General features: G+C 48.2%; 2 protein-coding genes across 4 annotated transcripts in view; both read right to left on the bottom strand.

Moving 5' to 3' along the window:
- The window catches only part of LOC138603016 (tyrosine-protein phosphatase vhp-1), a 3,325-nt gene extending 38 nt beyond the window's left edge, over positions 1 to 3,287 (bottom strand). The window contains exons 1-5 of the mRNA XM_069674667.1: positions 3,235 to 3,287; positions 2,900 to 2,994; positions 2,066 to 2,225; positions 1,842 to 1,965; positions 1 to 1,379 (exon numbers count right to left, since the gene is read on the bottom strand). The exon at positions 1 to 1,379 is cut by the window's left edge and continues 38 nt beyond it. Coding sequence (XP_069530768.1) covers positions 719 to 1,379; positions 1,842 to 1,965; positions 2,066 to 2,225; positions 2,900 to 2,992 — 1,038 coding nt within the window. The 5' untranslated portion in view covers positions 2,993 to 2,994; positions 3,235 to 3,287 and the 3' untranslated portion in view covers positions 1 to 718. The remainder of the gene's footprint in view (positions 1,380 to 1,841; positions 1,966 to 2,065; positions 2,226 to 2,899; positions 2,995 to 3,234) is intronic.
- Positions 3,288 to 4,306: 1,019 nt separating this feature from the next.
- ap2a1 (adaptor related protein complex 2 subunit alpha 1) lies at positions 4,307 to 23,818 on the bottom strand. Of its 3 annotated transcripts, XM_069673983.1 has the most exons (22): positions 23,042 to 23,818; positions 19,892 to 20,103; positions 17,663 to 17,856; positions 17,449 to 17,578; positions 17,198 to 17,299; positions 16,839 to 17,098; positions 16,510 to 16,678; positions 16,236 to 16,373; positions 15,963 to 16,145; positions 15,669 to 15,766; positions 15,360 to 15,591; positions 15,047 to 15,235; positions 14,811 to 14,965; positions 12,811 to 12,873; positions 11,092 to 11,154; positions 10,463 to 10,545; positions 10,176 to 10,264; positions 9,663 to 9,787; positions 8,697 to 8,813; positions 8,466 to 8,535; positions 7,143 to 7,277; positions 4,307 to 6,632 (listed from the first exon to the last, which is right to left on the bottom strand). In XM_069673983.1, the coding sequence occupies exons 1-22, from the start codon at positions 23,106 to 23,108 to the stop codon at positions 6,555 to 6,557; spliced, it is 2,952 nt and encodes a 983-aa protein (XP_069530084.1). In that variant the 5' UTR covers positions 23,109 to 23,818; the 3' UTR covers positions 4,307 to 6,554. The 3 variants fall into 3 exon arrangements, with proteins under 3 accessions (XP_069530084.1, XP_069530085.1, XP_069530087.1); XM_069673984.1 differs by lacking the exon at positions 12,811 to 12,873; XM_069673986.1 differs by lacking the exons at positions 11,092 to 11,154; positions 12,811 to 12,873.
- Between the last annotated feature and the right edge of the window lie 592 nt (positions 23,819 to 24,410).

Genomic DNA, 24,410 nt, shown 5'->3' with positions numbered 1-24,410 from the left:
GGGCTTATGAGCTATACTGCAGCCGGTCAGCAGGGGGCGACAGAGAGGGTTTGGCTTAACTTTTAGGGAGCTGTCATGTCGGCCATCTTTTTATACAGTCCATGTTTGCGCCAGGTGAACGATAGGACCCTGCGTCTATGATGTGCACAAGCAGTTGATGCGGGATGCACTGACGGAGTGAACACAGGTCATTCTCCACCTGCAGCTTTGACGGTACTTTTGATCATTGTCAATGCAGAAAACCGATGTGTCGTCTCTCTCTGTAGGTACAAACAAAATCGATCCCTTTTGCCCCGCACATGGCAGAAGTTAGCGAACCAGATGTTTACAGTTATGATCGACAGGTCAGTCTGATACATCAGATGTCCTGGTGGGTCCTGTTCAGCAGCATGTTTAAATGTTTAAAAAGAAAATCATGATCAAGCTTTAAAAATCACATTTAAATGTTTCAAAGACGACACGAGCGGATATTTCTGAGACACAAACAAACTTTATCTCTTAAACTGACAAAAAGCCAGACAGAGTTTAAATATCAACTTCAATCATCATAAATAGAAATGAATCAAGCGACAGGCGACCTGATCAACGCGTGTTTATGTTCCTATAGATTCATCTCTCATAAATAAATATCAATAAATACACCTGCAGTCTGTACAAACATGTGAGGGCTGGTTTAACATGCACAGACACAAACACAGACATTAGCCCCTCCTCCTCCTCAGCACCTGTACGGCAGCGCGGGCTGTCCCATCCTCACGGGGGCCACAAACAGCCCCCCCAGCAGCAGCCTCTCCCCCCAGTCCAGCAGCTTATGGAGGCTGAAGCTGAAGGGTGACAGCAGGCCCTGCTCCTTCTCCTTCCTGTGGGGGGCGCTGTGCTCCCTGAGAGGGGCCTCTGTAGTGTCACTGGGGGGTCTGATTTCTGTCTCCCTGCTGGTAATGGGGGCTTGGGAGGGAGGACTGACTCCCAGCGGGGTCAGGGAGAGCGTGAGGCTTCTGCGTTTGTCTTGTAAAGAAGCAGAGGATGCTGGGAGTTGTAATGTGGTGGGTTTTGCTGCTGGTTTAGAGGAGGGGGGGGCCTGACGCTCTCTCTGCTGCTGAGTCAGAGTCTCATGGTGAAGTTTAACACTCTCAAGCTGAGGTCTGAGTCTCTGCTGGTCTCTGTCGGTCAGTTCTGAGTCCTCCTGCCGGCCCTGAGCCGAGTCTCTGCTGTCAGACTCTGTCCTGATCCTCTGCTCACTGTGGGGGGGGTCACTGTCCATCTGAGGGGGGAGGAGCTCTCCTGCAGACGCCTTCAGGCTCAGCGTGCTCTGGAAGCTCTGCAGCTGTCCCAGGAAGTTAAAGTTTGGAGAGATGGACGGACGACGCTCCTTCACAAACCTGTCAGAGGGAGACACAGGAAGTGGTTAATAGGACTACAGGCGACACACAGGAAGTGGTTACTCGGACTACAGGCGACACACAGGAAGTGGTTACTCGGACTACAGGCGACACACAGGAAGTGGTTACTCGGACTACAGGCGACACACAGGAAGTGGTTATTAGGACTACAGGTGACAGACAGATCTGTGACAGGTACAGAGCGGTCCCACAGGATCAGCACACTCATGTAGACGGACAGTCACACACACATGCAGGTGTGGTTCTACCTCAGCATGTGATCATGTGAGTGTTGGTATTCTTTGTTATGTAACCGGATGATGTGTGCAGAGGTCTGGTGTCTGTAAGAGTGTGGAGTTATGATGACATAATCCATAAATAGTGTCGTCTGTTGTTTCACATGCAGAGGCTGAAGATGTCTCAGCGAGGTCAAACAGAGCTGAAGGTGCAGGAAGAGTCTACCTGTAGGCCTGGTCCAGGTCCAGTCCCAGTCTGTACATGATGTAGGCCACAGCCAGAGCTGGAGAGCGAGAGATCCCGGCTGCACAGTGGACCAGAACCGAGGCCCCCGATGACATGGCTGAGTCTGAACACACACACACACACACACACACACAGACTGTTATATACACTGTCATTGATATCAGCTATATATATAAAGTTAATATGATGAGGGAGGGTCTGACCGATGAAGCTCAGGGCCTGGGGGATCCAGGGCAGCAGGTCGGCCCACAGCGAGTCATCGATGGGGATCCGGAGGTAACGAGAGCGCGGCAGGAAGGACGGCTGAGGGCTGCAGCGGCTCACGCTCAGAACGTACGAGATCCCCAGAGACGCCAGCCCGTCCTGCAGAGACAGAGGGACGATCAGCACTGAAGGAAAAGACGCTACAGTGATTTGATTTCACTCATTTCTTTGTTTAATGACATTTAAAGGTTTCAGGAACAATTCAGCCAAAAACTACCGAGCCCCTCTCAGCAGTTCACCAATGGTAAGACCCTGAATCAGACTCTATGTGTTACATGAACGCACAGTGGACTCTACACTGTCTGTACACTGCACTACTTCTAATTTTATACTGTAAGCTTTTTGCACTCACCAATATCCTGCACACCTGCACAGTTTTTAACTACACCTGTTGTATTACACGTATTGATTTTTACAGTCTGATTCTGAAAAGTAAAAACAGATCACGCGCCAGAGTGAGCTCAGCTCTCTGCATGATGTCATCATTACTTTCTAGCTGTACTCCAATGAGAAATAATAATAATAATAATAATAATAATAATAATAATAAGATCATATATGATGATAATAACAGATCACTGTATTTGTTTGCATCGTTTGATCCAAGAAAAGTACAATAAGCAGAATAAATGCACATGCAGTGATGAAGAGATGAAAGTAAAACGTGATTTATAATAACAGCAAATGAGATTTAATATAGAATAATGAATAAGTCAGTTACTGTAGATGAAGATGCACTCTGTGCCTCCTGCACACTCTGTGCTCAGACTCACCTGCGTCACGTCGCTCTCTGCTCCCAGGTAAAGTCTCGGCAGGATGGCGGAGAGCGGAGGTCTCTCTGAGTCTCTGTCCCGAGTCCACAGCATGTCTGCGGCAGGAACACACAGAGGGGATGAGCTGCAGCTGCGTCTATAAGCTCTAACTCTATATCTAACTGTTCTATCAGCACTACACGCAGGTCTGTCAGAGCGGCTCTGCTGCAGCTTCTCTTACCGGAGCACAGACATCCGAGCAAGTAAACATGCAGCGCACAGTGACGTATGTAAACAGCATGTAAACAGTGTATTATCAGAGCATATCAATGTGAGTATATCAGGTATATACTCACTGTGAGCGTGTGAATCCTCTGTGCAGCAGTACTCCGGTGTCTGCAGCTGCTCTCTGCTCAGCTCCTCTAAACTATGAGCTCATCCTATGTCCAACAATAGATTAGCGCTGGATGATGTCATCTGCAGCCAATCAGAGCACTGCATGATGCGCAGGCGCATCTCCGCTGCTGTATCAGCGCCTCAGCAGCAGCAGAGATGATTCCTCACAAACACACTTCAGCTTTCATGTGCAAATATTAAGACACACTTCTCCCCGAATGATGCTACAGATGCATCTCATGCAGAGTCTGAGCATGCGCACTCTGCACACACAGTTCATCTCGGTTGTATTTTCAGCTCCTCTTCACATCTAGTCTCATATCACTGGTCTCCATCTGACCCAGATCCTCCATCTCTCTTTATAAGAGAATGTTTACACGTGTCAATACAAAGAACGGACGGACTCAGCTCTCATGTTTGGGTTCAAAGTTTACCAAAATAAAAGCACAGCGCCGTGTCTGTCTGTAGGTCTGCTGTGTCCTCAGTGTTCTTTACTTTACAGCTGGAGTATCAGCTCGTTAATGAGTGTACATCTGTAACAGTGACGCAGGTGTTTCATCTACTTCCTGATTTATAGTCACTTGTTTGGTTTTACTTCCGGTTGTGTGTGAAACTTCTCAAGTGCTTTATGCGTGTGTTGGGGGGGGGTCTGAATTTCAAAATAAAGGCGTCCCTCTTTAAGATGATGACGATGTGTTCAGTTTGAATCGACGATATGAACTCATTGATCATTGAGCTGATAAACGTACATCCTCAGTGTTCAGCAGCTCCATGAGGTTACAGACTGATCAGACACAACACAGAACACACAGGTGTTCTGCACACGTCCGGGCATGAACCACAGTGACAGGAAACGTCAGGTTTACTACTTACAGAACACACCTGGCTCACCTGGCACCACATTAAAGACAGGTGGTGTTTTCTGTTTGCTGATGAGTCACTGATCAGTTTGAACACATTGACATTATTTACAGAATCTATACATATTATTAAACCGTGTGTGTTGGTGGCAGAGAGAGGCGGAGGCGTGCGGTGGATATATGGCATAGTTTTACTTTCACATTTCTTCATTACAGAGTAAATCTTATTCTAACACAGGTATTGGACAGGTCTTTAACACCGATACATGAGGCTGCAACAGCTAGTGGATACTGCATAGACACACACACGCACACACATACATACACACACGCACAGAATGACTACACTACAAATTCAACTTCCTGTCAGAATGTCATGTGACCATGGGTTAGAAATGTCTTTAGGCTTCTTTTATTATTACCTGCTTACAGCCACACACACACGCGCGCACGCACACACGCGCGCGCACACACACACGCGCGCGCACACACACACACACGCGCACGCACACACACACACACACACACACACACACACCCCTGTAGTTGTAATGGACATGTGGGTGGCTGACATCCTGCCCCCCCCCACCCCAATGTTCCTGTGACGTCAGCTCAGGGTGGTGACTCCTACAAGGTGTTCTGACGTTGTGCAGCTCAGTTCATTTCACAGCTTCATTTATAAACTGATAGCGACAGCAGCTAACGTTAGCATTAGTTTAGTGTTAAAGGATGCAGAGGGAAAGTGGAGATTCTTGGTAATGTTAGCAAGGAATTTGTTTAATGCTAGCGTTAGCTGTTAGCCGTGCCTTAGCTCCAGCTAATAAGGATCATTTTAAGTCTGTCCAGATGTTCACCACCTGTCGTCTGTGTTCAGTCTGTTTCAGGAGGAGGTGGATTAGTAACCATCTGTTTACATGATTATCAAACTGAAACACAGCAGCACCACATTCTCACAGCACGTTCACACCCTGAGCGTGATGTCAGAGGAACATGGCTGCCGTGTGAACACGATGGATGAGAGCTGCTGTGAGAGAGGAAGCTGAGGAAGAAGCGGGGAGGGAAACATGTAGTGCAGTTTGTTTGGTCTTTAAGCGCCGAGCAGAAACATGACCGATGTGTGCTGAACCACAGAGCTGCTCCGTCTCACTGATCAGCTGACTCTGAAGCTACAGCTGAGCACGTCTCTGAACCAGCCTCCTCTGGAGCCCTGGTGGCTGCTCTTCACAGGGAGGGGTCTACTTCCCCTAACAGACGTCTGTCAGTCATCATCACTGAAGGCAAAAGCTGCGTTTCCACTGCAGGAACTTTGGGAGGCCCTGGTTGTGTTTCCACCAGGAGCAGGGTCTAAATGAGGTCTGTGTTCTTGGGGGAAACACAGACAGGGTCAGGAGGAACCTTTGAGTCCCTGAGGAGGAGCTGAGACTAAAAGTCCCTGAAGTTAGCGACCGCTCTGAGTGTGTCTGCTCTGTGGGACCAACACAAAGACGCACACGAGCTGCACACGAGACGTTTCTGTTCCAGTTTCACAGGAAGTGAGAATATGTGAGCCCCCCCGCCCTCTCCTCAGTCCTCTCTGTCCGTCCTCTTACACCAGCATGACTGGAATGTGTCAGACAGCAACACACACACACACACACACACACACACACACACACACACAGATGAGTGCATCAGGTCAGGGAGGTTAGGGGGGGTCGGTGTCACTACAGGGGAGGAAATGTAAGGGGGGGGCTCAGTGACACCTTCAGCTACCTGTCACTGGGAATGTTTCGGGGAAATGTGAGACACAATGGAATCATGAGTGTGTGTGTGTGTGTGTGTGTGTGTGTGTGTGTGTGTGTGTGTGTGTGTAACAAACAGCTTCACCTGTCTGTCTTAAAGGAATGTTTTTAAATGAATTGTCTCCCACACACACACACACACACACACACACACACACACACACACACACACACACACGTGTATCTCTATGACAAGCACTACAGAGCAGTCAGGATGCAGCAGAACAGGACCCCAGCACAACCAAGGGACACACTCTCTCTCTCTCACACACACAAACACACACACACTCTCTCTCTCTCTCTCTCTCTCTCTCTCTGAGTGGTGGCCAGCAGCTACACAGGTAAACACCAACAGAACAAGAACGAAGCATCATGTTAATAAACGAGTAGAAGATGATCTGGGATCAGAAGAATGACAGAATATTGACACTGCTGCTAGCAGTGGCTGCTTTCCCTTATGTAGGTTACAACTTGTTTTTACTCAAAGACTCTTTGTTGGAGGGGGGTCGAGAGGAAGGAGGAGAACGAGGAGGAGGGAGAGGAAAAGAGGAGGAGAAAGAGGAGGAGGAGGAGAGGCAGGAGGGCTCCAGGGTCAGCTGGCTGGTGGGGATGGTGGGAGGACTGGTCCGTTTGAGGACTCTAGAACTGTTCAGCCAGCAGCTCACAGAGACGCCTGGAGACCGAGTCCTTGCTGCAGCGCAGAGTCAGACGGTACATCTGCACACACACACACACACACACACACACACACACACAGACACACGCACACACACACACACGCACACACACACACACACACACACACACAGACACACAGTGAGGAGAGTTAAATATATGATTAGAGTCTCGTTCATCACGTCAGCTTCGATCGTTTACTCATTCAGACGTTTGAAGGAGACGAAAACATTTGGAAAAGTAAAAAGGACATACAGAGCGAGGTATGAGCGGTAACTAAGCTAACTCCAAATACATCACTATTAGTTCTCAGACAATCTGAGCTAACGTTAGCATCAGTTAGCTTACAGCCTGCTGAACAGCTTCAGACACACTTTGACTTTTTAGGCTCTAGAACTGATCTGTGTCCTCATGGATCCTCATGTGTTACATTAACAGAGCAGCAGGACTCAGTCTGCTCAGTGACCTGTCCGTGTGTGTGTGTGTGTGTGTGTGTGTGTGTGTGTGTGTGTGTGTGTGTGTGTGCGTGTGTGTGCGTGTGTGTGTGTGTACCTGTGCCTGGGCGTTGGGCTCCAGTCTCAGCAGACAGCCCACCTGCTGGCCTTTAGTCTGGATCACTCCAGCACACACGTAGTTCTCTGGGTTTGGATCGACGTTGTCCAGCAGGGCCGATCCTAGTCCCAGCAGCTGGACACACACGCACATGCACACTCCTTTACTGCATGTGATCATTCAGGTACTTCATGCTGACAATAATGAGGAAGCAGTCTAACTCTGTGTGGCTGACAGCAGCAAGCAGGCTGCTGACAGCGACAGGTGAGCCAAAGCATGTTTTAAAGGTCCATAAAAACGACGTTCGATATGATGTCAATAACAGACAGTGGTAGACAGACACTAATACAGATGTAGTTTTGAGGTTCTGTACTTTGCTTGTGTATTTATGTTTAGTTTCAGAAGAACATCCAGCAGGTGACATCAGCTCCACATTAAGAAGCTGTGGTGGTGTTTGCAGTAAAGCTTTCATAATAAACACATGACTCTGAAACAGGCCTCCTGCACACTGACTGTGACCTTAAGCCATGGTGCAGAATACTCTGATCGTAGTCATGGTAACTCTTGCTTAAGTTTGTATTGCAGGGCTCTTGCTTGTACTGGAGTATTACTACACTCTGATATTACTCTTTTCTTTAGCACTTCTTTCATCAGTGCAGCTCATGAACACACTGCACTATTAAACTTGCAGTAGCTCTGATCGAGCACTCATAGCTCTCTCTGTCTTGCTCATCCAACATTTACAAGCTCCTCCGTTCTGCTAGTAACCATACTGTAGCTCAGCTGTTAGCGACAGCCTCTGCTAAGTGTCTCAGGTGTTTAGCTCCTCCTCTGCCTCCTGTAGCGACAGTGGTACAGGTTCATACTGTAGTTTAGATGCAGTGATGGCGAGGCTTAGTGAAGCGGAATGCGTCTCCACACCATGGAAACTCAATAATTAGCTGCTGTAGATAGCAAGTCCTCATTAGCCTGTGCGGGCTGCTAATGTAGCGTCAGTTCTAAACTGTAAACTCACACTTATGTGCGAGCCGAATAACGGAAGTGTGAGCGCGCTGATGGTGGTCAGCGAAGGTCAATTAAAGGATTGCGATACAATAATTCACGGACACACGGCAGCGACGTGCAGAGACGTTGCAAATCAAAACTTAGTCGTGTTGTAGTGACGGGAGCGCCCGCCCCCGGGCCCCACCTCATTTATTTTAGTCGCCAAATTAGACTTTTACCTGCAATTGGAGAGTGGCTAATTTTGGACCCTGGCAGCATAACCTGGATATTAGATCATAGGTGAGGACAGGTGACATCACGCAGATCAACGAGTGTTACCTTAGCCTTCAGGACTTCAGTGTCCATGCTGTGGTTAGCCTTGAAAATCTTCTGTGCTTCTTGTTGAGGCCTGAAAAGAGTTTAAACAGGAGACATCAGCTTAATGAGGGAACACACACACACACACACACACACACACACACACACACACACACACACACACACACACACACACACACACACACACACACACACACACACACACACACACACACACACACACACACTTACTGGCTGAGCTGTTTCCAGCGCTGGAAGAAGTCGTGTGAGGTCATCTCAGTGGGCTGGAAGAACTTGTTGATGGTGACGGGCAGCTTGAGGGTCAGATTCTGCAGAGCTCCTCCATATCTGAACACACACACACACACACACACACACACACACACACACACACACACACACACACACACACACACACACACACACACACACACACACAGACACACACAGACACACACACACACACACAATTTGAATCACAATTCAAACAATGTTGTACGTTTATATGTTAACATATTGCGTGTTCAAGATTAGCTTACCCTAACTAAGTTCAAGTCTGTGTAAATAAACTGGTTTACGGTCCTGAGTGAGACCTGCTCTGACTGTGAGGGTCCTGAGAGAGGCCTGCTCTGACTGTGAGGGTCCTGAGTGAGGCCTGCTCTGACTGTGAGGGTCCTGAGAGAGGCCTGCTCTGACTGTGAGGGTCCTGAGAGAGGCCTGCTCTGACTGTGAGGGTCCTGAGTGAGACCTGCTCTGACTGTGAGGGTCCTGAGAGAGGCCTGCTCTGACTGTGAGGGTCCTGAGTGAGACCTGCTCTGACTGTGAGGGTCCTGAGAGAGGCCTGCTCTGACTGTGAGGGTCCTGAGAGAGGCCTGCTCTGACTGTGAGGGTCCTGAGTGAGACCTGCTCTGACTGTGAGGGTCCTGAGAGAGGCCTGCTCTGACTGTGAGGGTCCTGAGTGAGACCTGCTCTGACTGTGAGGGTCCTGAGAGAGGCCTGCTCTGACTGTGAGGGTCCTGAGTGAGACCTGCTCTGACTGTGAGGGTCCTGAGTGAGGCCTGCTCTGACTGTGAGGGTCCTGAGTGAGACCTGCTCTGACTGTGAGGGTCCTGAGTGAGGCCTGCTCTGACTGTGAGGGTCCTGAGTGAGACCTGCTCTGACTGTGAGGGTCCTGAGAGAGCACTGCCTGCAGCTCACCTGAACTTGATGTTGAGCAGCGGAGCTTCTGAGAAGTCGGTCAGACACTCGATGTTGAGGACCTGTTGGATCTGAGCTCCGCCCTCCACCAGCGGCTCCACTGGTTTGGTCTGAACGTTCAGCTGTGGACCGCCGTCAAGGAGCATCCGGACATCACCCAAAGACGATCAAACACAGAGACTGTGAGCGGAGTCAGAGGAGCCTCAGGGTCACTACAACACTTTAACACTACAGACAGAGTTCTGATAATCAGTCTTCAGCTGAGGTCCACAGTGTTTAAATATACTCGTCACCTCTCCACCTGTGTGTGAGGAGGTGTCTCCCTTACCTTCCACAGTTTAACATGTTGCTCATGTTGAGTTTTTACAGTTTCACACATGATGACGATAGGGAGGTGACAGATATTAATATTAGATGTAAAGTACAGCGTAGAGACAGTTTGACTTTGGTTTAAACCTCATGGAGCTAATAAACTGTGTCTGTTGTCTGCTGTAAACACAGTGAAAGGATATGAGACTGCAGCTCTCCAGGACAGCTGACTGTGGTGGTGAAGCTGGCAAACTGCACCGACGTCTTGTTTCCGTAGAATAAGTACATCCTCCCTGAGACACACACACGTGAGAAGCTCTTTATACACATGGACTCTGCTGTATGGAACCAGCAGTCTCCAAATACATGAGTGAGTTAGCATCAGGCTAAAGCTAACTAGTTTCAACGTCTTCAGACTTTAGAGTCAAACCACGCCCATGTGGAGGTGAACCCCGCCAGGCCACGCCCCCTGCTGTGTGGAGACCACTCACCCAGGTTCTGACGGTACTCTGACTTGATGCCGATCTGCAGCAGCTGATTCTCAAACAGAACTCCGTTGTTCTTACACACAAACCTGCAGGTGGAGACGTTTAAAGTCATCAATGAAAAGCACTTTGACAGGAGCTTCTCTTTATATCCACAAACCAACAATTACACAGCAGGTGACACCAGGCTGCCAAGAGACGGTTTCTCATCAGCTCCCGTCACATTCACAGAGAATCTTTGCTTCACATTTCTTGGTAACATGAGGACGTGTGATTTATCGATCTCCAGCTGTGATTTGATTATTGTCGTGCAGAACAAAGAAAAGATGTCTGTGAGGATTACCAACATTAATCAGTGAAATGATCACATGCAGCCCTGCAGCAGCTCACAGCAGGTCCTGCTGCTGGACGTCCTGCTCAGGTGGAACAGTCACCAAACACACGCGATCAGATGTCATTCACATTAAAGGTAAACACAGTTTCATTATTATCCCCACTGCTCCTGAAAACAGGAAACCATCAGCCAATCAGAAGAGGTGAATTCACCTCCAAACATTACTGCATAGACTCCCCCTACAGGCAACATGCAGAACTGCAGCCCAGCAAACACCAGCCTCCACACAGACAGAGCTTACTTGTTGAGGAGTTCGTCTGCCTCAGACAGAGGAGCAGCAGGATCCTCAGAGGGAGGAGCAGAGCTGAGACCACAGGACAGAGGAGGACCAGAGGAGAGGAGGACCAGAGGAGAGGAGGACCACAGGAGAGGAGGACCAGAGGAGAGGAGGACCACAGGAGAGGAGGACCAGAGGAGAGGAGGACCAGAGGAGAGGAGGACCACAGGAGAGGAGGACCAGAGGAGAGGAGGACCACAGGAGAGGAGGACCACAGGAGAGGAGGACCAGAGGAGAGAGGAGGACCAGAGGAGAGAGGAGGACCAGAGGAGAGGAGGACCAGAGGAGAGAGGAGGACCACAGGAGAGAGGAGGACCACAGGAGAGGAGGACCACAGGAGGGGAGGACCACAGGAGGGAGGAGGACCACAGGAGAGAGGAGGACCACAGGAGAGGAGGACCAGAGGAGAGGAGGACCAGAAGAGAGGAGGACCAGAGAGGAGAAAAGGACCAGAGGAGAGGAGGACCAGAGAGGAGAGAAGGACCAGAGGAGAGGAGGACCAGAGAGGAGAGGAGGAGGACCACAGGAGAGAGGAGGACCACAGGAGAGAGGAGGAGGACCACAGGAGAGAGGAGGAGGACCACAGGACAGAGGAGGACCAGAGGAGAGGAGGACCAGAGGACAGGAGGACGACCACAGGACAGAGGAGGAGGACCACAGGAGAGAGGAGGACCAGAGGAGAGAGCAGGACCAGAGGAGAGAGCAGGACCAGAGGAGAGAGGAGGAGGACCACAGGAGAGGAGGAGGGTAAATGGATGGATCAGAAAGAGGAGATGAAGAATGATCCATTGCAGCGAGCGCAGAGCGACAGAGATCAGAGCGTTACAGAGGAGAGGAGAGGAGGAGAAAAGGAGAAACAGCAGGTTAGTAAAGCAGTTTATACAAAATGACATGTTCATACAATGAGAGATCTCTGCTCTGTTTCTATTGTGTCTTTACTGAAGCACACCGAATCAGACATGAAACAGTTAGTGAGGAAACAACGTTTAACTGCAGTTATTATTAGCTCAGACACAAGTGTGTTTTGTTCTAAGGATGAACATTGTGTAAAGGACACTTGTGTTCTGTGAGGTGACCTCCTGATGGTGTTTGTTTGGAGGCTGCGTGAACATGAGTTCATCAGGTCAGTGGTGCCGTCAGATCGGCAGGTGTGCAGTCTGACCCCGGGACCTGCTTCATCTGAGATCCTGTGTGCTCGAGTCTAACAGGAAGTGATTCACAGACTAAAATCAGACTGTTACACGTTATTAAGCACATATATGAAGTCTACACATAAAGCTTGATGCCATGAACGTTGAGTGTGTGTGTGTTGAAAGCGTACCTTCAGAGTGTTTCAGTGAGTTTAGATTTCCTGTGTATAATAATGTGAGTGCGCCCTCTTGTGGCCCTGCATGAGTCTGTCACTGGAGACAGCTGCCTGCTGGAGGTGACGCTGGGATCATTGCTCTGTATTTACTTTAATAATGAAGGACGGGCGGCGACTGAGTTCATGTTTCAAATACGTTCAAGTGCATCCATGTGTGTGTCGAGTCAGTCAGGTGCTCATGTGCATCAAGCTCCCCCTCACTGTGCCGTTTATTACATGATCATTTAGAGACAAACAGCCTGTCCTACAAACACAGTGGAGAGCCGCCATGTTTGTAGTTTTTCTATCTAACTCTGTACTTTACTACAGGCCCTTACTCCGAGTCACCAGAACCCTCCACCAATAGGGAGTCAGAGGTCTCGGTGGGCTGTTCCAGATCTCTGTCAATGTCCAATCACGGAAGAGGACAGGAGACACACACACACACACACACACACACACACACACACACACACACACACACACACACACACACACACACACACACACACACACACACACACACACACACACACACACACACACACACACAGGAAAATGGAGAGAAGGGAAGAAGAGAAAAAAGACGAAAAGACAGTCACATACACAGCAAGATAAAAGAACAGACAGTGTAGCAGACCTGCCAACCATGGACACAACGCGCCTCATGTCTGCCCCCTGCAGGCGGACGAGGGACAGGACAGCCTGCTTGTCTCCCTGCTACAACCCACGCCTGTTAGTACTTCTGCTATGTCAGGTTCGGACTCCAGCACATGGGGAAGGTAGCTGGGTGCCAGAAGGGACAGTTGATTGTTTTCGCCTGTTAGCGTATCCTAGCAGTCTGCGACCACAGGTAGACAGTTTGGAGCCTTTTCATGATCACATCTTACTCACTGCCTGCCGTCTCCCCTGCACACACATCAAACACTAACCTGAATACTGTCCTACGGGTTTTCTGCCTCTGTCAACCAGTCAACTGTCAGTTTCCATTTCCACTCTGTGGGATTACATCACATTAACTAATGTAGGCCTACATTAAACAGGACAGGTGGTAAGAGCCGCTGCTGTTTCCAGCTCTGAGGCAGCGACTCGTCCGGTCTTCACACTGAGTAACATCAGTTTATAATGAGTGAGTGTCTCCAGGTTGACAGGTCCATATCAGACAAAGATAGAGCAAAGAAAGACAGAGGCAACAGCAGCACAGACACGTTACAGCGAGCTGCACAGGAGTCTAACGGCACAAACACACCACAAACAACACAACTATTAACAGTATTAGACAGGAAACACCAAGACATCAAATTCAACGTGCTTCCACATCAAAGCAGTCTGCTCAGTTCAGTATCAGAGACAGGCCGTCATCAGTCAGAGGGGTAAGATGGACTTCAGTGTACAGTTAACAGAGAAACATTTTCACAGGAGCCTCCAGAAGTCTGTCAACTATTATAAGACCTGATTTCTGTGAGGGGAAGCGCCTCCACAGGTTCTCCGAGTTACCTGGTTACTGAGGTGCAGGTAGAGAAGGGCGTTCAGATGTCCTCAGCTGCATGTTAAGACTGCTTCCAGGACTGATCCCAGTGTACTTTAATGCAGTGGCTCCCAAACTTTTTCTGCAGGGCCCCCTTTGATAGGTGAAAATATTTTACTGCTGCTGTCACACAACATGTCGGCTGGATGATCGAGGCTTTCAGTTACGCCAGGTGGCTTTTCTGTGAGTGTATTCCCGTTACCAGCGACACGTGTCCCGGTGCTGGTGAACACTGTGGCCACTTTAACGGAGCGTGAAGCCGAGGGAGAGGTCTGATTCTCCATGTGTCTTTGTTTGAGTAGCTGTGACGTTTGGTTTCATCGTCAGCCTGTTTACCTGCAGTCCTTTCACTAAGTTGGCCAAGCTTAGCTAGCAGTGCAGAACTGTGTGCATTGATTTACTGAGCCTTGCTGCGCCCCCCTGTCATTACCCTGGGCCCCCCATAGGGTGCGCACCCCCCCGTTTGGGAATCACTGCTTTACTGGATCTGTATCAGCTAAACTTTGTTCAACTGTTCAGAGAAACAAAGCTGGTGTTTATGGTTCTGCTGTGGTTTATTCTTTTAGTTTACATGATATTCCTCTGAACCCCTCTCATGTCTGAAGTCTGCTGTCTCACTGTCAGGCAGACAGACAGTCTGCTGTCTCACAGTCAGGCAGAGAGACAGTCTGCTGTCTGAAGTCAGCTGTCTCTCTGCCTGACAGTGAGACAGTCCGCTGTCTCTCTGCTGTCTGAAGCAGCATTATGAGCTCATACTGGACTTTGGCTAACAGTGACTCTACATGTGGTCATCAATAGAAGACGGTTTACCTTAGGAAGCCGTCATCGTTCACTGCAGCAGAAGGTGCAGCTGGCCCCGCCTCAGAGAACACGTCGACCAATAGGCTGCCAGCGCTGGCCGGAGCAGCACCAACAGGAGCTGCAGGACGAATCCCGAGGAGGTCTGCTGAAGGTGACGGGGTGGACTGGAGGATGAAGGAGGAGGACTGGTGTTACAGCTGCTGGGAGCCACAGAAACCTTCATGCTCATCTGTGGAAATACTCACAGCGTTGGAGGCAGCCATGGCTGATGTGTCAGGCCCCCGGTCACCTCCACCGTTCAGCTCCCCGCCCTCCCTCTTGTTGTCTTCCAGCTCCGTCACAGACACGGCACCTGGCCCCTTCTTCTTCTTCAGCTTCGCCAGGATGGACGACTCCCTCTCTGGGAAGGGGGGCATCTCCTCCAGGACGGTGGCCTGAGGAGGACAATCAGCCTGTTTGGAAGGACCTCTAGCAGGAAGGGGACTGTGAACAGGATGTATTCTAACAACTTTCTGGTGTATCGCAGGCCCTGAGCAGAGCTCGGTCATCAGAACTCACCAGGACGTCGGTGCTGGCGATGGAGGACAGCTTCAGATACTCCACGGCTCGCTGCTGCAGCTCCACGTCTGAGTTGCGGATCTGGCTGTCGCAGCGCAGCACCTCCTGGATGGTGGCCTTGGTCTCTGGGAACAGGTTAATAAACTTGATGTAGGCGGACAGCAGCAGGGCGCGGGTTGGCACCGAGCACAGGTGGAACTTGGAGTGCAAAAGGTTGAACTGGACCAGCGGGCTGGAGGACGGGACAGCAGGGTTATTGTTCATCCTTCAGACTCAGTTTGGTGCTTTGGCAGCAGAAAACAAACGTACCTGGATCGGGGGTCACCGGCAATGAGGTTTCCAAACTCTCCCAGGATGTAGCCACCAACCTTCACCATGTTCTCGTGGCAGGCGGGGGCCTGCAAGGCCTGCAGGGGACAAGGACTCAGCTCGCTGTTTTATAATAACCACAGTGCTAAAGACACTTTTAAGTTTGGGTCAAAATAAGGGACAATAAGTCAGAAAATTGGATGTTTGACTTTCAGTCCTAAAAAAAGCTGAACTCTTACACGCTGCTGAAACACGACCTCTCAGTCTACATGTGAACATTTCATGCAGTCGTACCTCAAAGACCGTCTTGGCGGCGTAGCCCTGCACGTCGTCTCGGTTGATGACAATCTGGATAACACGATACCACACCTCCTCGCTGACGTAGTCTCCAGCAATGCGGATGAGGTTAAGGATGGTGTCCACGTACCAGGAGTAATCCACGGCATACTTCTCTGCAAGGATGGCCACCTTCAGCACCTGAAGGAGGACAACAACACATCACAGCTCAGCCAGGTGTGCACCGACAGATAATTAAAGAGTTGTAGTAAATGTTTGTGTCACACCCACCATCTCCTCTCTGATGGAGTAGTCTGCCGTCTCCAGGTAGCTCAGCATCTCAGCTACGATCTGCTTGGCGTTGCTGCGGTCACACATGGCGTACAGCAGATCAGCTGCTCTCTGTCGAACACTCACGTCCCTCTCAGTCTGCAGAGACACAGAGACATCATGTGACGGAGCTGCAGAGTGTGTACCTGTGTGTTAAACCTGAGGTGTTTTCTTCTCTGTGGCGGTCCAAAGAACTGATGTCTGCGGAGTGAGTGTCTGTGGCGTGTGGCTGCACCTTGAGGGCGTTGATGACGGTCTCGATGTGCGTCTTGACGGCTTCATGAGAGAACTCGGAGCTGGCCAGAGTGCACATGCTCTCCAGAGCCAGGTAGCGCAGGTTAGTCTCTCTGTGCTGCAGGAACTGGCCCAGCTGGTTACAGGCTCGCACCAGCAGGTTCGGCTCACTGAGAGGAAGAAACAAAAAGTGTCAACAACTCCAGAGGAGGGCTGTGAGGGCTGAGCTGCAGGAGCTGGCACCTTTTCTCTTTGACTACAATGGAAATCTCTTCATGATGGGCATTTAGGTCTGCCTCAACCTCCGTCAGCTGACTGCGTCATGCTCACCTGTCATAGTGGATGATGAGTGAGATGGCCTCAAACAGGATCGCGTTCTTAGCGTTGGAGTGCTGCACCTTCTTGGACTTGGGGGGCTCCTGGGCCTTATTGAGGATGGTCTCCAGACACTCCACCAGACGGCCCTTCACAGCGCCATCCTCTGGTGGAGGGTAGCACTGCAGCAGGCGCAGCAGCTTGCAGGAGAGCCACGGTGCAGGGACAAAGTAGTATGTGTAGTCCTGCAGGTCAGTGGAGGCCGAAGACACGATCTGGAGGAACAACACATTTTTAACATAAATCAATCCCCCCCAATACAATCTGATTATTTCCCAGCTCTGAATAAACTACAGTATTTCACACACACTCACCCTGCTGAGTCGGGACACGGCCAGAGACACACAGGTCTTAAACTCATCTGGATTCTTCTGGCTCAGACAGGTGATGAGAGAGATGGCTGCTGTCACCACACCCTGAAACACACACATCACCATCAGTTGTGAATCATTTGGGACAGGTAACAGAACATCAGCACATAACAACATGTTTCCTGATACGAATCATGTCATCTGCTGTTAAACCTCCAAACAGAACCAGGCAGCAGGAGTCCAGGTGTTCTCACCATGTGCTGGTCGTTCAGCAGGTGAACCACACGTGACGTCCACTCTCCCATCAGCACCAGGTCAGGTGAGGTCTTATAGAGACGCAGGAGACACAGAGCAGCCGACTGCTTCACGCTGTCCATCGTATCACTGCAGGCAGCACAGTCACATGACCAGGTCAGTCACACTGATGTTTAAGATATGAGCATCAGGATGATTTTCAGTCCCACTCACCCAGCGACCAGGATGCGGGGGATCTCGCTGGCGAAGGCCTCGGCCATCTCGCGGCTCCCCACGTTGGCGATGCAGTGTAGCGCCAGGCACATGAAGGTGGGGTTTCGGCTGGACAGGTCGTTCTTGATGGCGTTATTGATCAGACGGATCAGCTCACTGTTGCTGTTCACCAGCACTGAGATGAACAGGTAACCCTACAGGAACAGGCGGGAGGTTTTATTAAAGACATAACGACAGCTCAGTGTTCAGAGGATTATTATTCATGATAACACCTGCACACACACAGTGCTCTACCTGGGGAAAGGTAGGTAACCCTCCCTTCATGGAGTCTCTAATGCTCACCTGAGATTCTGAGGTGTTGACTCAAAGTGCATCATGGTTATTGTAGTTTGTGTTGATGTTGAACTGTAAAGGATTGTGACAGGTTCCCAACACATAGTCCCCCCCAGCATAAACACATCATGAGCTCACACTGACTGGATCTGTGTGTGGTGTAATTCCACTCCACACCAGTAGGTGGCACTAAAACAAGGACACACTGCACAGTTACAGTACGCTGGTGACCTGAGAATATACGCCTTTATTTTTACATAAGCAGCTGTAGGAATTATTGCCAGTAACACTTTCAGTATGGTGTCATAAAGGCGTCGTCCTCACATGGTTGAGCTCTGACTCACACACAGCTGAGGTTCTTTATCACTGAGCTCTGACGGACATGTGAGGTGACAGATAGCAGCTCCTGCTGGACGTTGGCGTCTGCTCACCCTCTCCGGTGCTGCACGTCTTAAATAAAAAGGTTTTTACTGGGTCAGTTATAAAAGCAGGGGGTCATCCTGTCACAAACCTCTCAGTGCTGTCGGTACATTTGGTTCATGGTTTGTATCCTCAGGCCGAACTACATGTTAGTGTCCCCATTCAGAGGGTTAGACAGGGAGGTGACTGCAGTCCGAGCTGGCTCTGCTGTAAACCTCCAACGGCTCAGTGCAAAGATCCTGACTCAACATTATTCTGCTGACTCAACACTTCCTGTTCCTGACAAACCGTCCACCACACCACCAGGAAGCAGTTTCACTTCTGAGGTCTCTGTTCTGCTTTACAGTCTAAAATCTATCTACACATTTCTCATATAGCAGTACTTCACTGGTACATTTAAAACATTACGCTTCCTGAGTGTACTCCCTGTGAAGAACTGATGACCATCTGATCATCACTCGTACATTTCGTATTAAGGCAGAGAGATTGGTGAAATGGTCTCATCACTTCTACATGCGACCTGAGTTCTTCCATGAGGCCCACTCTCCTGCTGCACTTATCTCAACACTGCTGGTATGAATTGAAACACCATCAGGCATTAATACAACTCGTCCTCAGTGTTTCATTTCATTTCTCATATGTTGAATATGACTCTCAGTCCCTTCATGTATCCGTGTTTCTTCACCACATCTAACAGCCTGCAGGTCAAGGCCATCCTCCAAGATGTTCTGATTTGGAACTCAGGGCCAGTTAGTCCCACCTGACCCTGAACCAGAGTCTGGGTTGGGCAGAGCTCTAAAACAACACTGCCTGCTAGCTGATAACTAGCATAATACATGAGGGAGCCAGTCTGGGGGTGATAACACACAGGTCATTGATCTGTAGTTCTGTCAACACTGACAGGCACCAGCTTCAGATCTGCTGTGGTTAAAGGGGAGCAGAGTGTCTGACATGATGCTCAAATATACATCACATCATGTAGGACTCAAAGAGGTCAATACGACCAGCCCAGACTAACCCTGACCAGCTCACGTCAACACAGTCAGACTCTTTGATTCCTAGTTGACCTCAGTTACTTGTTTAACTAATGGTTTCCAAGCATGTCTGTGTGAGCCAAGTGTCCCGTAATGATCCTGCTCAGACTCGACATCCTGCCAGTTTAGTATCGATGAATCAGCCCTCTACTTATCATGACATCAATCAGGCATGGACGGAGCAGTGTTTAGTGTATATCAAACAGACGTATCAGAGCTGCACATGATGCGGAGCCTGTTCGTCAACAGGAGAGATGCTGTGTGGAACTCTGGGATGTTACATGTGTGTATTTCTGACTGTAGGAATGTGATGTCCAACAAAGGTGAGTCTTTCAGGTGAAACACCTGCAGGCTAATGTAGGAGTGTAATGTGGGACGGATGGTCTACAGGTGCACTCGACTGTATGTCATATATGTATGTAAGAATCATTAGAGGACTTACAATCTGCTTCTCTGTGTACTTGTTGGAGCTCAGCAGGTTGACTGCCTCCATGTGTCCGAAGTCGATGTCATGTCCGAGCAGGAAGATGAAGAGCAGCTTGCAGACGTACTTCTTCTTGCTGTAGCCGTCCAGAGCTTTGTCCCCTTTGAACTTGGAGCGGATGTTAGCCAGCTCTTTATTGATCCGTTTGATCTCGGCTTCCTTGCTCTTACCTGACAGGACAGGAACAAGTACAATGTCTTTATTTTAAAATATACACAGGATGAGGTTAACGGTCATAAAGCACACCATCACTAGCGTAAGTGCACTCCAAGTGAGTGAGTGATCCTCTCTGATTAATATTTACTGTACTCGTCTGATTGATTTTAGTTTAGCAACACAACAGTGCCAACATGTACACAGACTCAAGTCAATCTGTTGTGTCTGAACACGGATATTATTTACTTTGAGTTCAAACACCCAGGTCGGTAAAATATGTACATCCAAGCTGCACGATGGTGGAAATAATATTATCAAAAACATGAGACATATCTGAATCTGAGAAGCTGCAGGCATTTAGAAGTAAAAACGTGACACAGAATTATAACGAACACTGTAATGCTTCAGGTATGTCACAAACTACAACTCATAAAGTTAACTAGGACTCTAATAGTTTAAAATAAAAACTGTGATACAAAAGGGATCGCTCCCACGTAGGGGCACAGTAAACATGTCAGTCACCTGTGTTTATATACAGCCATCAAATGCTCTTCACACAACCAGATTAAGAAACACCGTACAGTCTCACTGTTCAGGGCAACAAACACGTTTTAAATGTTTGTGTAGAAAACTTCAGTGATACGAGTGTTCTGACTTTAATGAGCATGAGGAGCCAAAACCTCCACATGAGGGACCCTTACAGCCCGGCTCACACCTGACAGGAAGTTCTGCTTCCAAAGACCCTCCCTCCAGTGAGGTCCAAGACAGGCGGCACAGAGTTTCCATCTGCAGGCTCACTGCTACAACAACATTCATACCACACAGCCACACCTGTGCAGAGGTCTGCTGTGGTTTCTCAGAGACAGAAGAAATGAGGCTGAAGGTAAAGGTAAAGGACTTGTCCTCCAGCTACGCTGACGTAAGGATACAGTAACATGGAGATGCAGCGTCACACAAACTGTTAAAAACACTAAAGCTAAACATCAGATTTATAGACATATTTTCAGTGTCTTGTGTGAAGTGTGAACAGCTGAGATGTGATGCAGAGGGACGTTCGGCCCAGTGGAACTGTTACTAAGACATGTAGGCCCTGTGGGAACCAGCATGCTGTGATATGCTGCACTTTTGGTTATTACTGTTTCTGTAGATCAACTTTACTTCCAGGTTAGAAACCATGAACGCGTCCTCAGGTGCAATCTGTCCACGCTCACAGTTATGGATCTACCTGTCTGTGTGAGCGCCTCAGTGTTGACAGAGATTTAAGAAGCTCTATCAATGCATTTTATAAAATGATATACACCAGTCGCAATACATGATATGGTCTCAGTGTTGTCACAACACTCTAATGAAGAACTTCAACACAAGAAAACAACAAAATGGTCATTTCAGTCCAGAGAAAGAGACACAAAGATAACCACTATCTTCTGAGAGAGACTTGTGTGTCTGACAGCTTGATGGATCAGTGTTCAGTCATAGACAGTGAGACTGTAGATGAGAAAACCCTGTTTACATAAAGACTGCTCACATCTAATTAAAGGAAATATTTCAACAGCCAACCAGCAACAAGGCGTTCAGGTACTAATCTGAGTCAACAGCCCGAGCAGGTAATGGTCTGATGCTGAGTGAAAGAACTTGTGGGTGTTCAGGTGGACAGAAGCTGCTGTCTGCCTGAGAGTCATTACAGCAGAAGCTGTTTACAGCTGAATAAGCACATGTGCACCTGCACAGGAGCTGCTTCCATTTCAGATCTGATTCCTGGTTTGCAGAAGACTTTGATTTATTAAACTAAGTTTAACAATCACTGATAGACTCTTTGACTTCTCCTTCATGTTGATAAAGGCTTGGATGATGGTATTATACCATTTATACTGTTGCATTTATTTTGGACGTACAATATCACTGTGTGCAAAAAAAGAGATCATATTTCAATCAGGCATTTACCTGTTAAATAAAGGACATATAATATAAAATCACACATACCTATGCAAAGGATGTAATACAGAGTGGAGTCTTCTCTACATCAGCTGATTGAATGACATCAACTTAAGTAGCTACAATCTATCAATTAAGCATTATTCATATCCTATCAATCAATAATTTATAATAGTCCAGCACATCTTCAGCACACAGGTGAGATCAACATCAGAATAACACACTACAAATAAATGCAAAACATGTTTAAATCAGCTTGTAGATAATCATAATCTGTATTTCACAATGGCTTATTAATTTAATGATGGCCACAGGCTGTGTCCTACTGACAGTCTACATTCTGATGTTTGACATACTTAATATCTTAGTTTCATGTATTAAATAACGTACAGATATTTCATATATTACATGTTTCATATTGTACATATGATATAGTGATATATACTCCTGATCTTGTCAGTGCAGATGTTAAATATTGAGCAGATGTTTCATGTGATATATATAAGAGTAAAAGTGTAATGCATCATAAACCTAATATTGTACAGATGTTTAATCGTATATTGTGTTGTAGCAATGTTTAATATCGTGCTGATATGTAATGTTGTACGATATTTAGTATATAACTGATAATTCATATTGTACAGATGTTTCAAATGATATATAGTATCATACAGATGTTAATTATTGAGCACATGCTTAATACCGTACAGATGTTTATGGTGATCAGTTTGACCACCGTGACAGCCAACACTCAGACTCTAAAGGCCTGTTTTTCTGCTTCGATTAATCAGAGCCGTCACTCAGCATGTTTTGATGAAACGGTCCAGTCACAGACAACGTGTGAGTAACATTGATTTCTAAATTAGTGTTTAATTATCGGCTGGTCAGAAATTAACACCAATACTCCCGCTGTGTGCTGTGGTGCCCACGTCATGTCACTACAGCACGTAGCGTTACAGGGAGTCAGGTCAAAGGATGGCTGTAAAGGCGTCAAATGATCTGGAATAGAAAGTGACTTACAGTTTCTGATGTCCGAGATGAAAACCGCTAATCCGCGCATTCCATCTCCCTTCGACACAGCCGGCATGTTTGCGGGTCTCTGTGCTCTCTCCGGCCTGATCCGTTAACCTGAACTGACGGTCAGCGTCTCTCTCCTGAGTGAAGAGGGCCAACCTGACGTTTGTAGCAGCTAGCTACTCCGCAGCTCCAGTCGTCCTATAGAGCTAAATGATTGACCGTTAGCTACCAGCTCACTGTGACGGTATGTCTGTGGGTGGCTAGCTCGGTTAGCATGTGCTAGATTAGCTGGATGTCGGAGGTAAAACCAGCAGCAGGATAAGTTCTCCCTGTTAACTGGCTCGTTTCCGTTTGCTATGACAAGCTAACGTTATTTCATTCAATCCTTATCAGGCTAGGATTAGCAGCTACGCGCTCAACACTTCCAGTAACGATTCACTTCTGGTAAAAACAAACACCAGGTGGATGTTTCTAGAAGAAATGCAGTCAGATCCGTTAATGAAAATAACGTCCGACAGTATAATGTCAAGTTACTTCGAGTCACGCACCGTAAAGCTAGCTTAACAGCTAGCTAGCTAGCTGGCCAGCGATATCATTCAAATCGTGGAAAACATCACCGGCTGACCGGAAACACTCAGCGGACAGAGTAACCTGCCGACCATCGATATGAGATTATACACCTGCTCTGTTTAAACGTGCTAAATGAGAAGTCCTGTGTAACTGATGTCCGCTCTAATTCTCCAGCCTCCACTCCGCGGCTCGGATAAGGCTCGTGACACAAGAACCTACAGCGGGACTGCGCGCCACGTAACCGGGCACGCGTACGCTCCTTTCCATCGGTGGATTGAAGGCTGGCGCTGATTGGTCGAGCTGTAGTTGCACTGTTATCATATCGGCCTGATAAGCGCTTTCAGGGATGTACGACAGAAGCAACTTTTCCTGTTGACATGCTGTTACCAACTGCTCAATGTGTCTTTGACCTTATCATGATTCACTTTGTTTAGTGAACAAAATCTCACAAAGTCCCCTCAGCCCAAAGTTTCAAAGTGCTTCTTCCATTCTTCCATTCAGCAGTGAAAAATCCATCGTTTTCATCACTTTTCATGAACAAAATGACAAAAAGCAGGTGTATGAGGCTGGACACAGCAAATGTTTGACATGTTAGCCTGAAAAATCTGAAAAAAACAATAAATCAATCAAATTACCTTTGGACCGTTCATTGCACTATTGTTTATTTTCTCTAGACTGTCAGATTTTATACACAGTCATTGTTCTATAGTCACCTCAGTACATTAGACCCCACATTAAAGAGCAGCTATCCCTGAGATGAGACACAGCAGACAACAGAGGGCCTCACGGCCTCTGCTGTGAG

Source organism: Semicossyphus pulcher, unplaced genomic scaffold, assembly GCF_022749685.1.
Source record: "Semicossyphus pulcher isolate SPU_LCO1_2020_fin unplaced genomic scaffold, fSemPul1.0.p SCAF_23, whole genome shotgun sequence".
NCBI lineage: Eukaryota > Metazoa > Chordata > Actinopteri > Labriformes > Labridae > Semicossyphus > Semicossyphus pulcher.
Note: the sequence above shows the minus strand (reverse complement) of the source record. Positions and strands in the feature narration are given on the sequence as shown.

What these genes read in the sequence shown, in the direction of transcription:
- ap2a1 (XM_069673983.1), bottom strand. Translation starts at nt 23,108, where the DNA reads ATGCCGGCTGTGTCGAAGGGAGATGGAATGCGCGGATTAGCGGTTTTC. An exon ending in AGTACACAGAGAAGCAGATT is followed by an intron (nt 17,857 to 19,891) that starts GTAAGTCCTCTA and finishes CTGTTCCTGTAG; the next exon opens with GGTTACCTGTTCATCTCAGT. An exon ending in AACGATGACGGCTTCCTAAG is followed by an intron (nt 12,874 to 14,810) that starts GTAAACCGTCTT and finishes GGACATTGACAG; the next exon opens with AGATCTGGAACAGCCCACCG.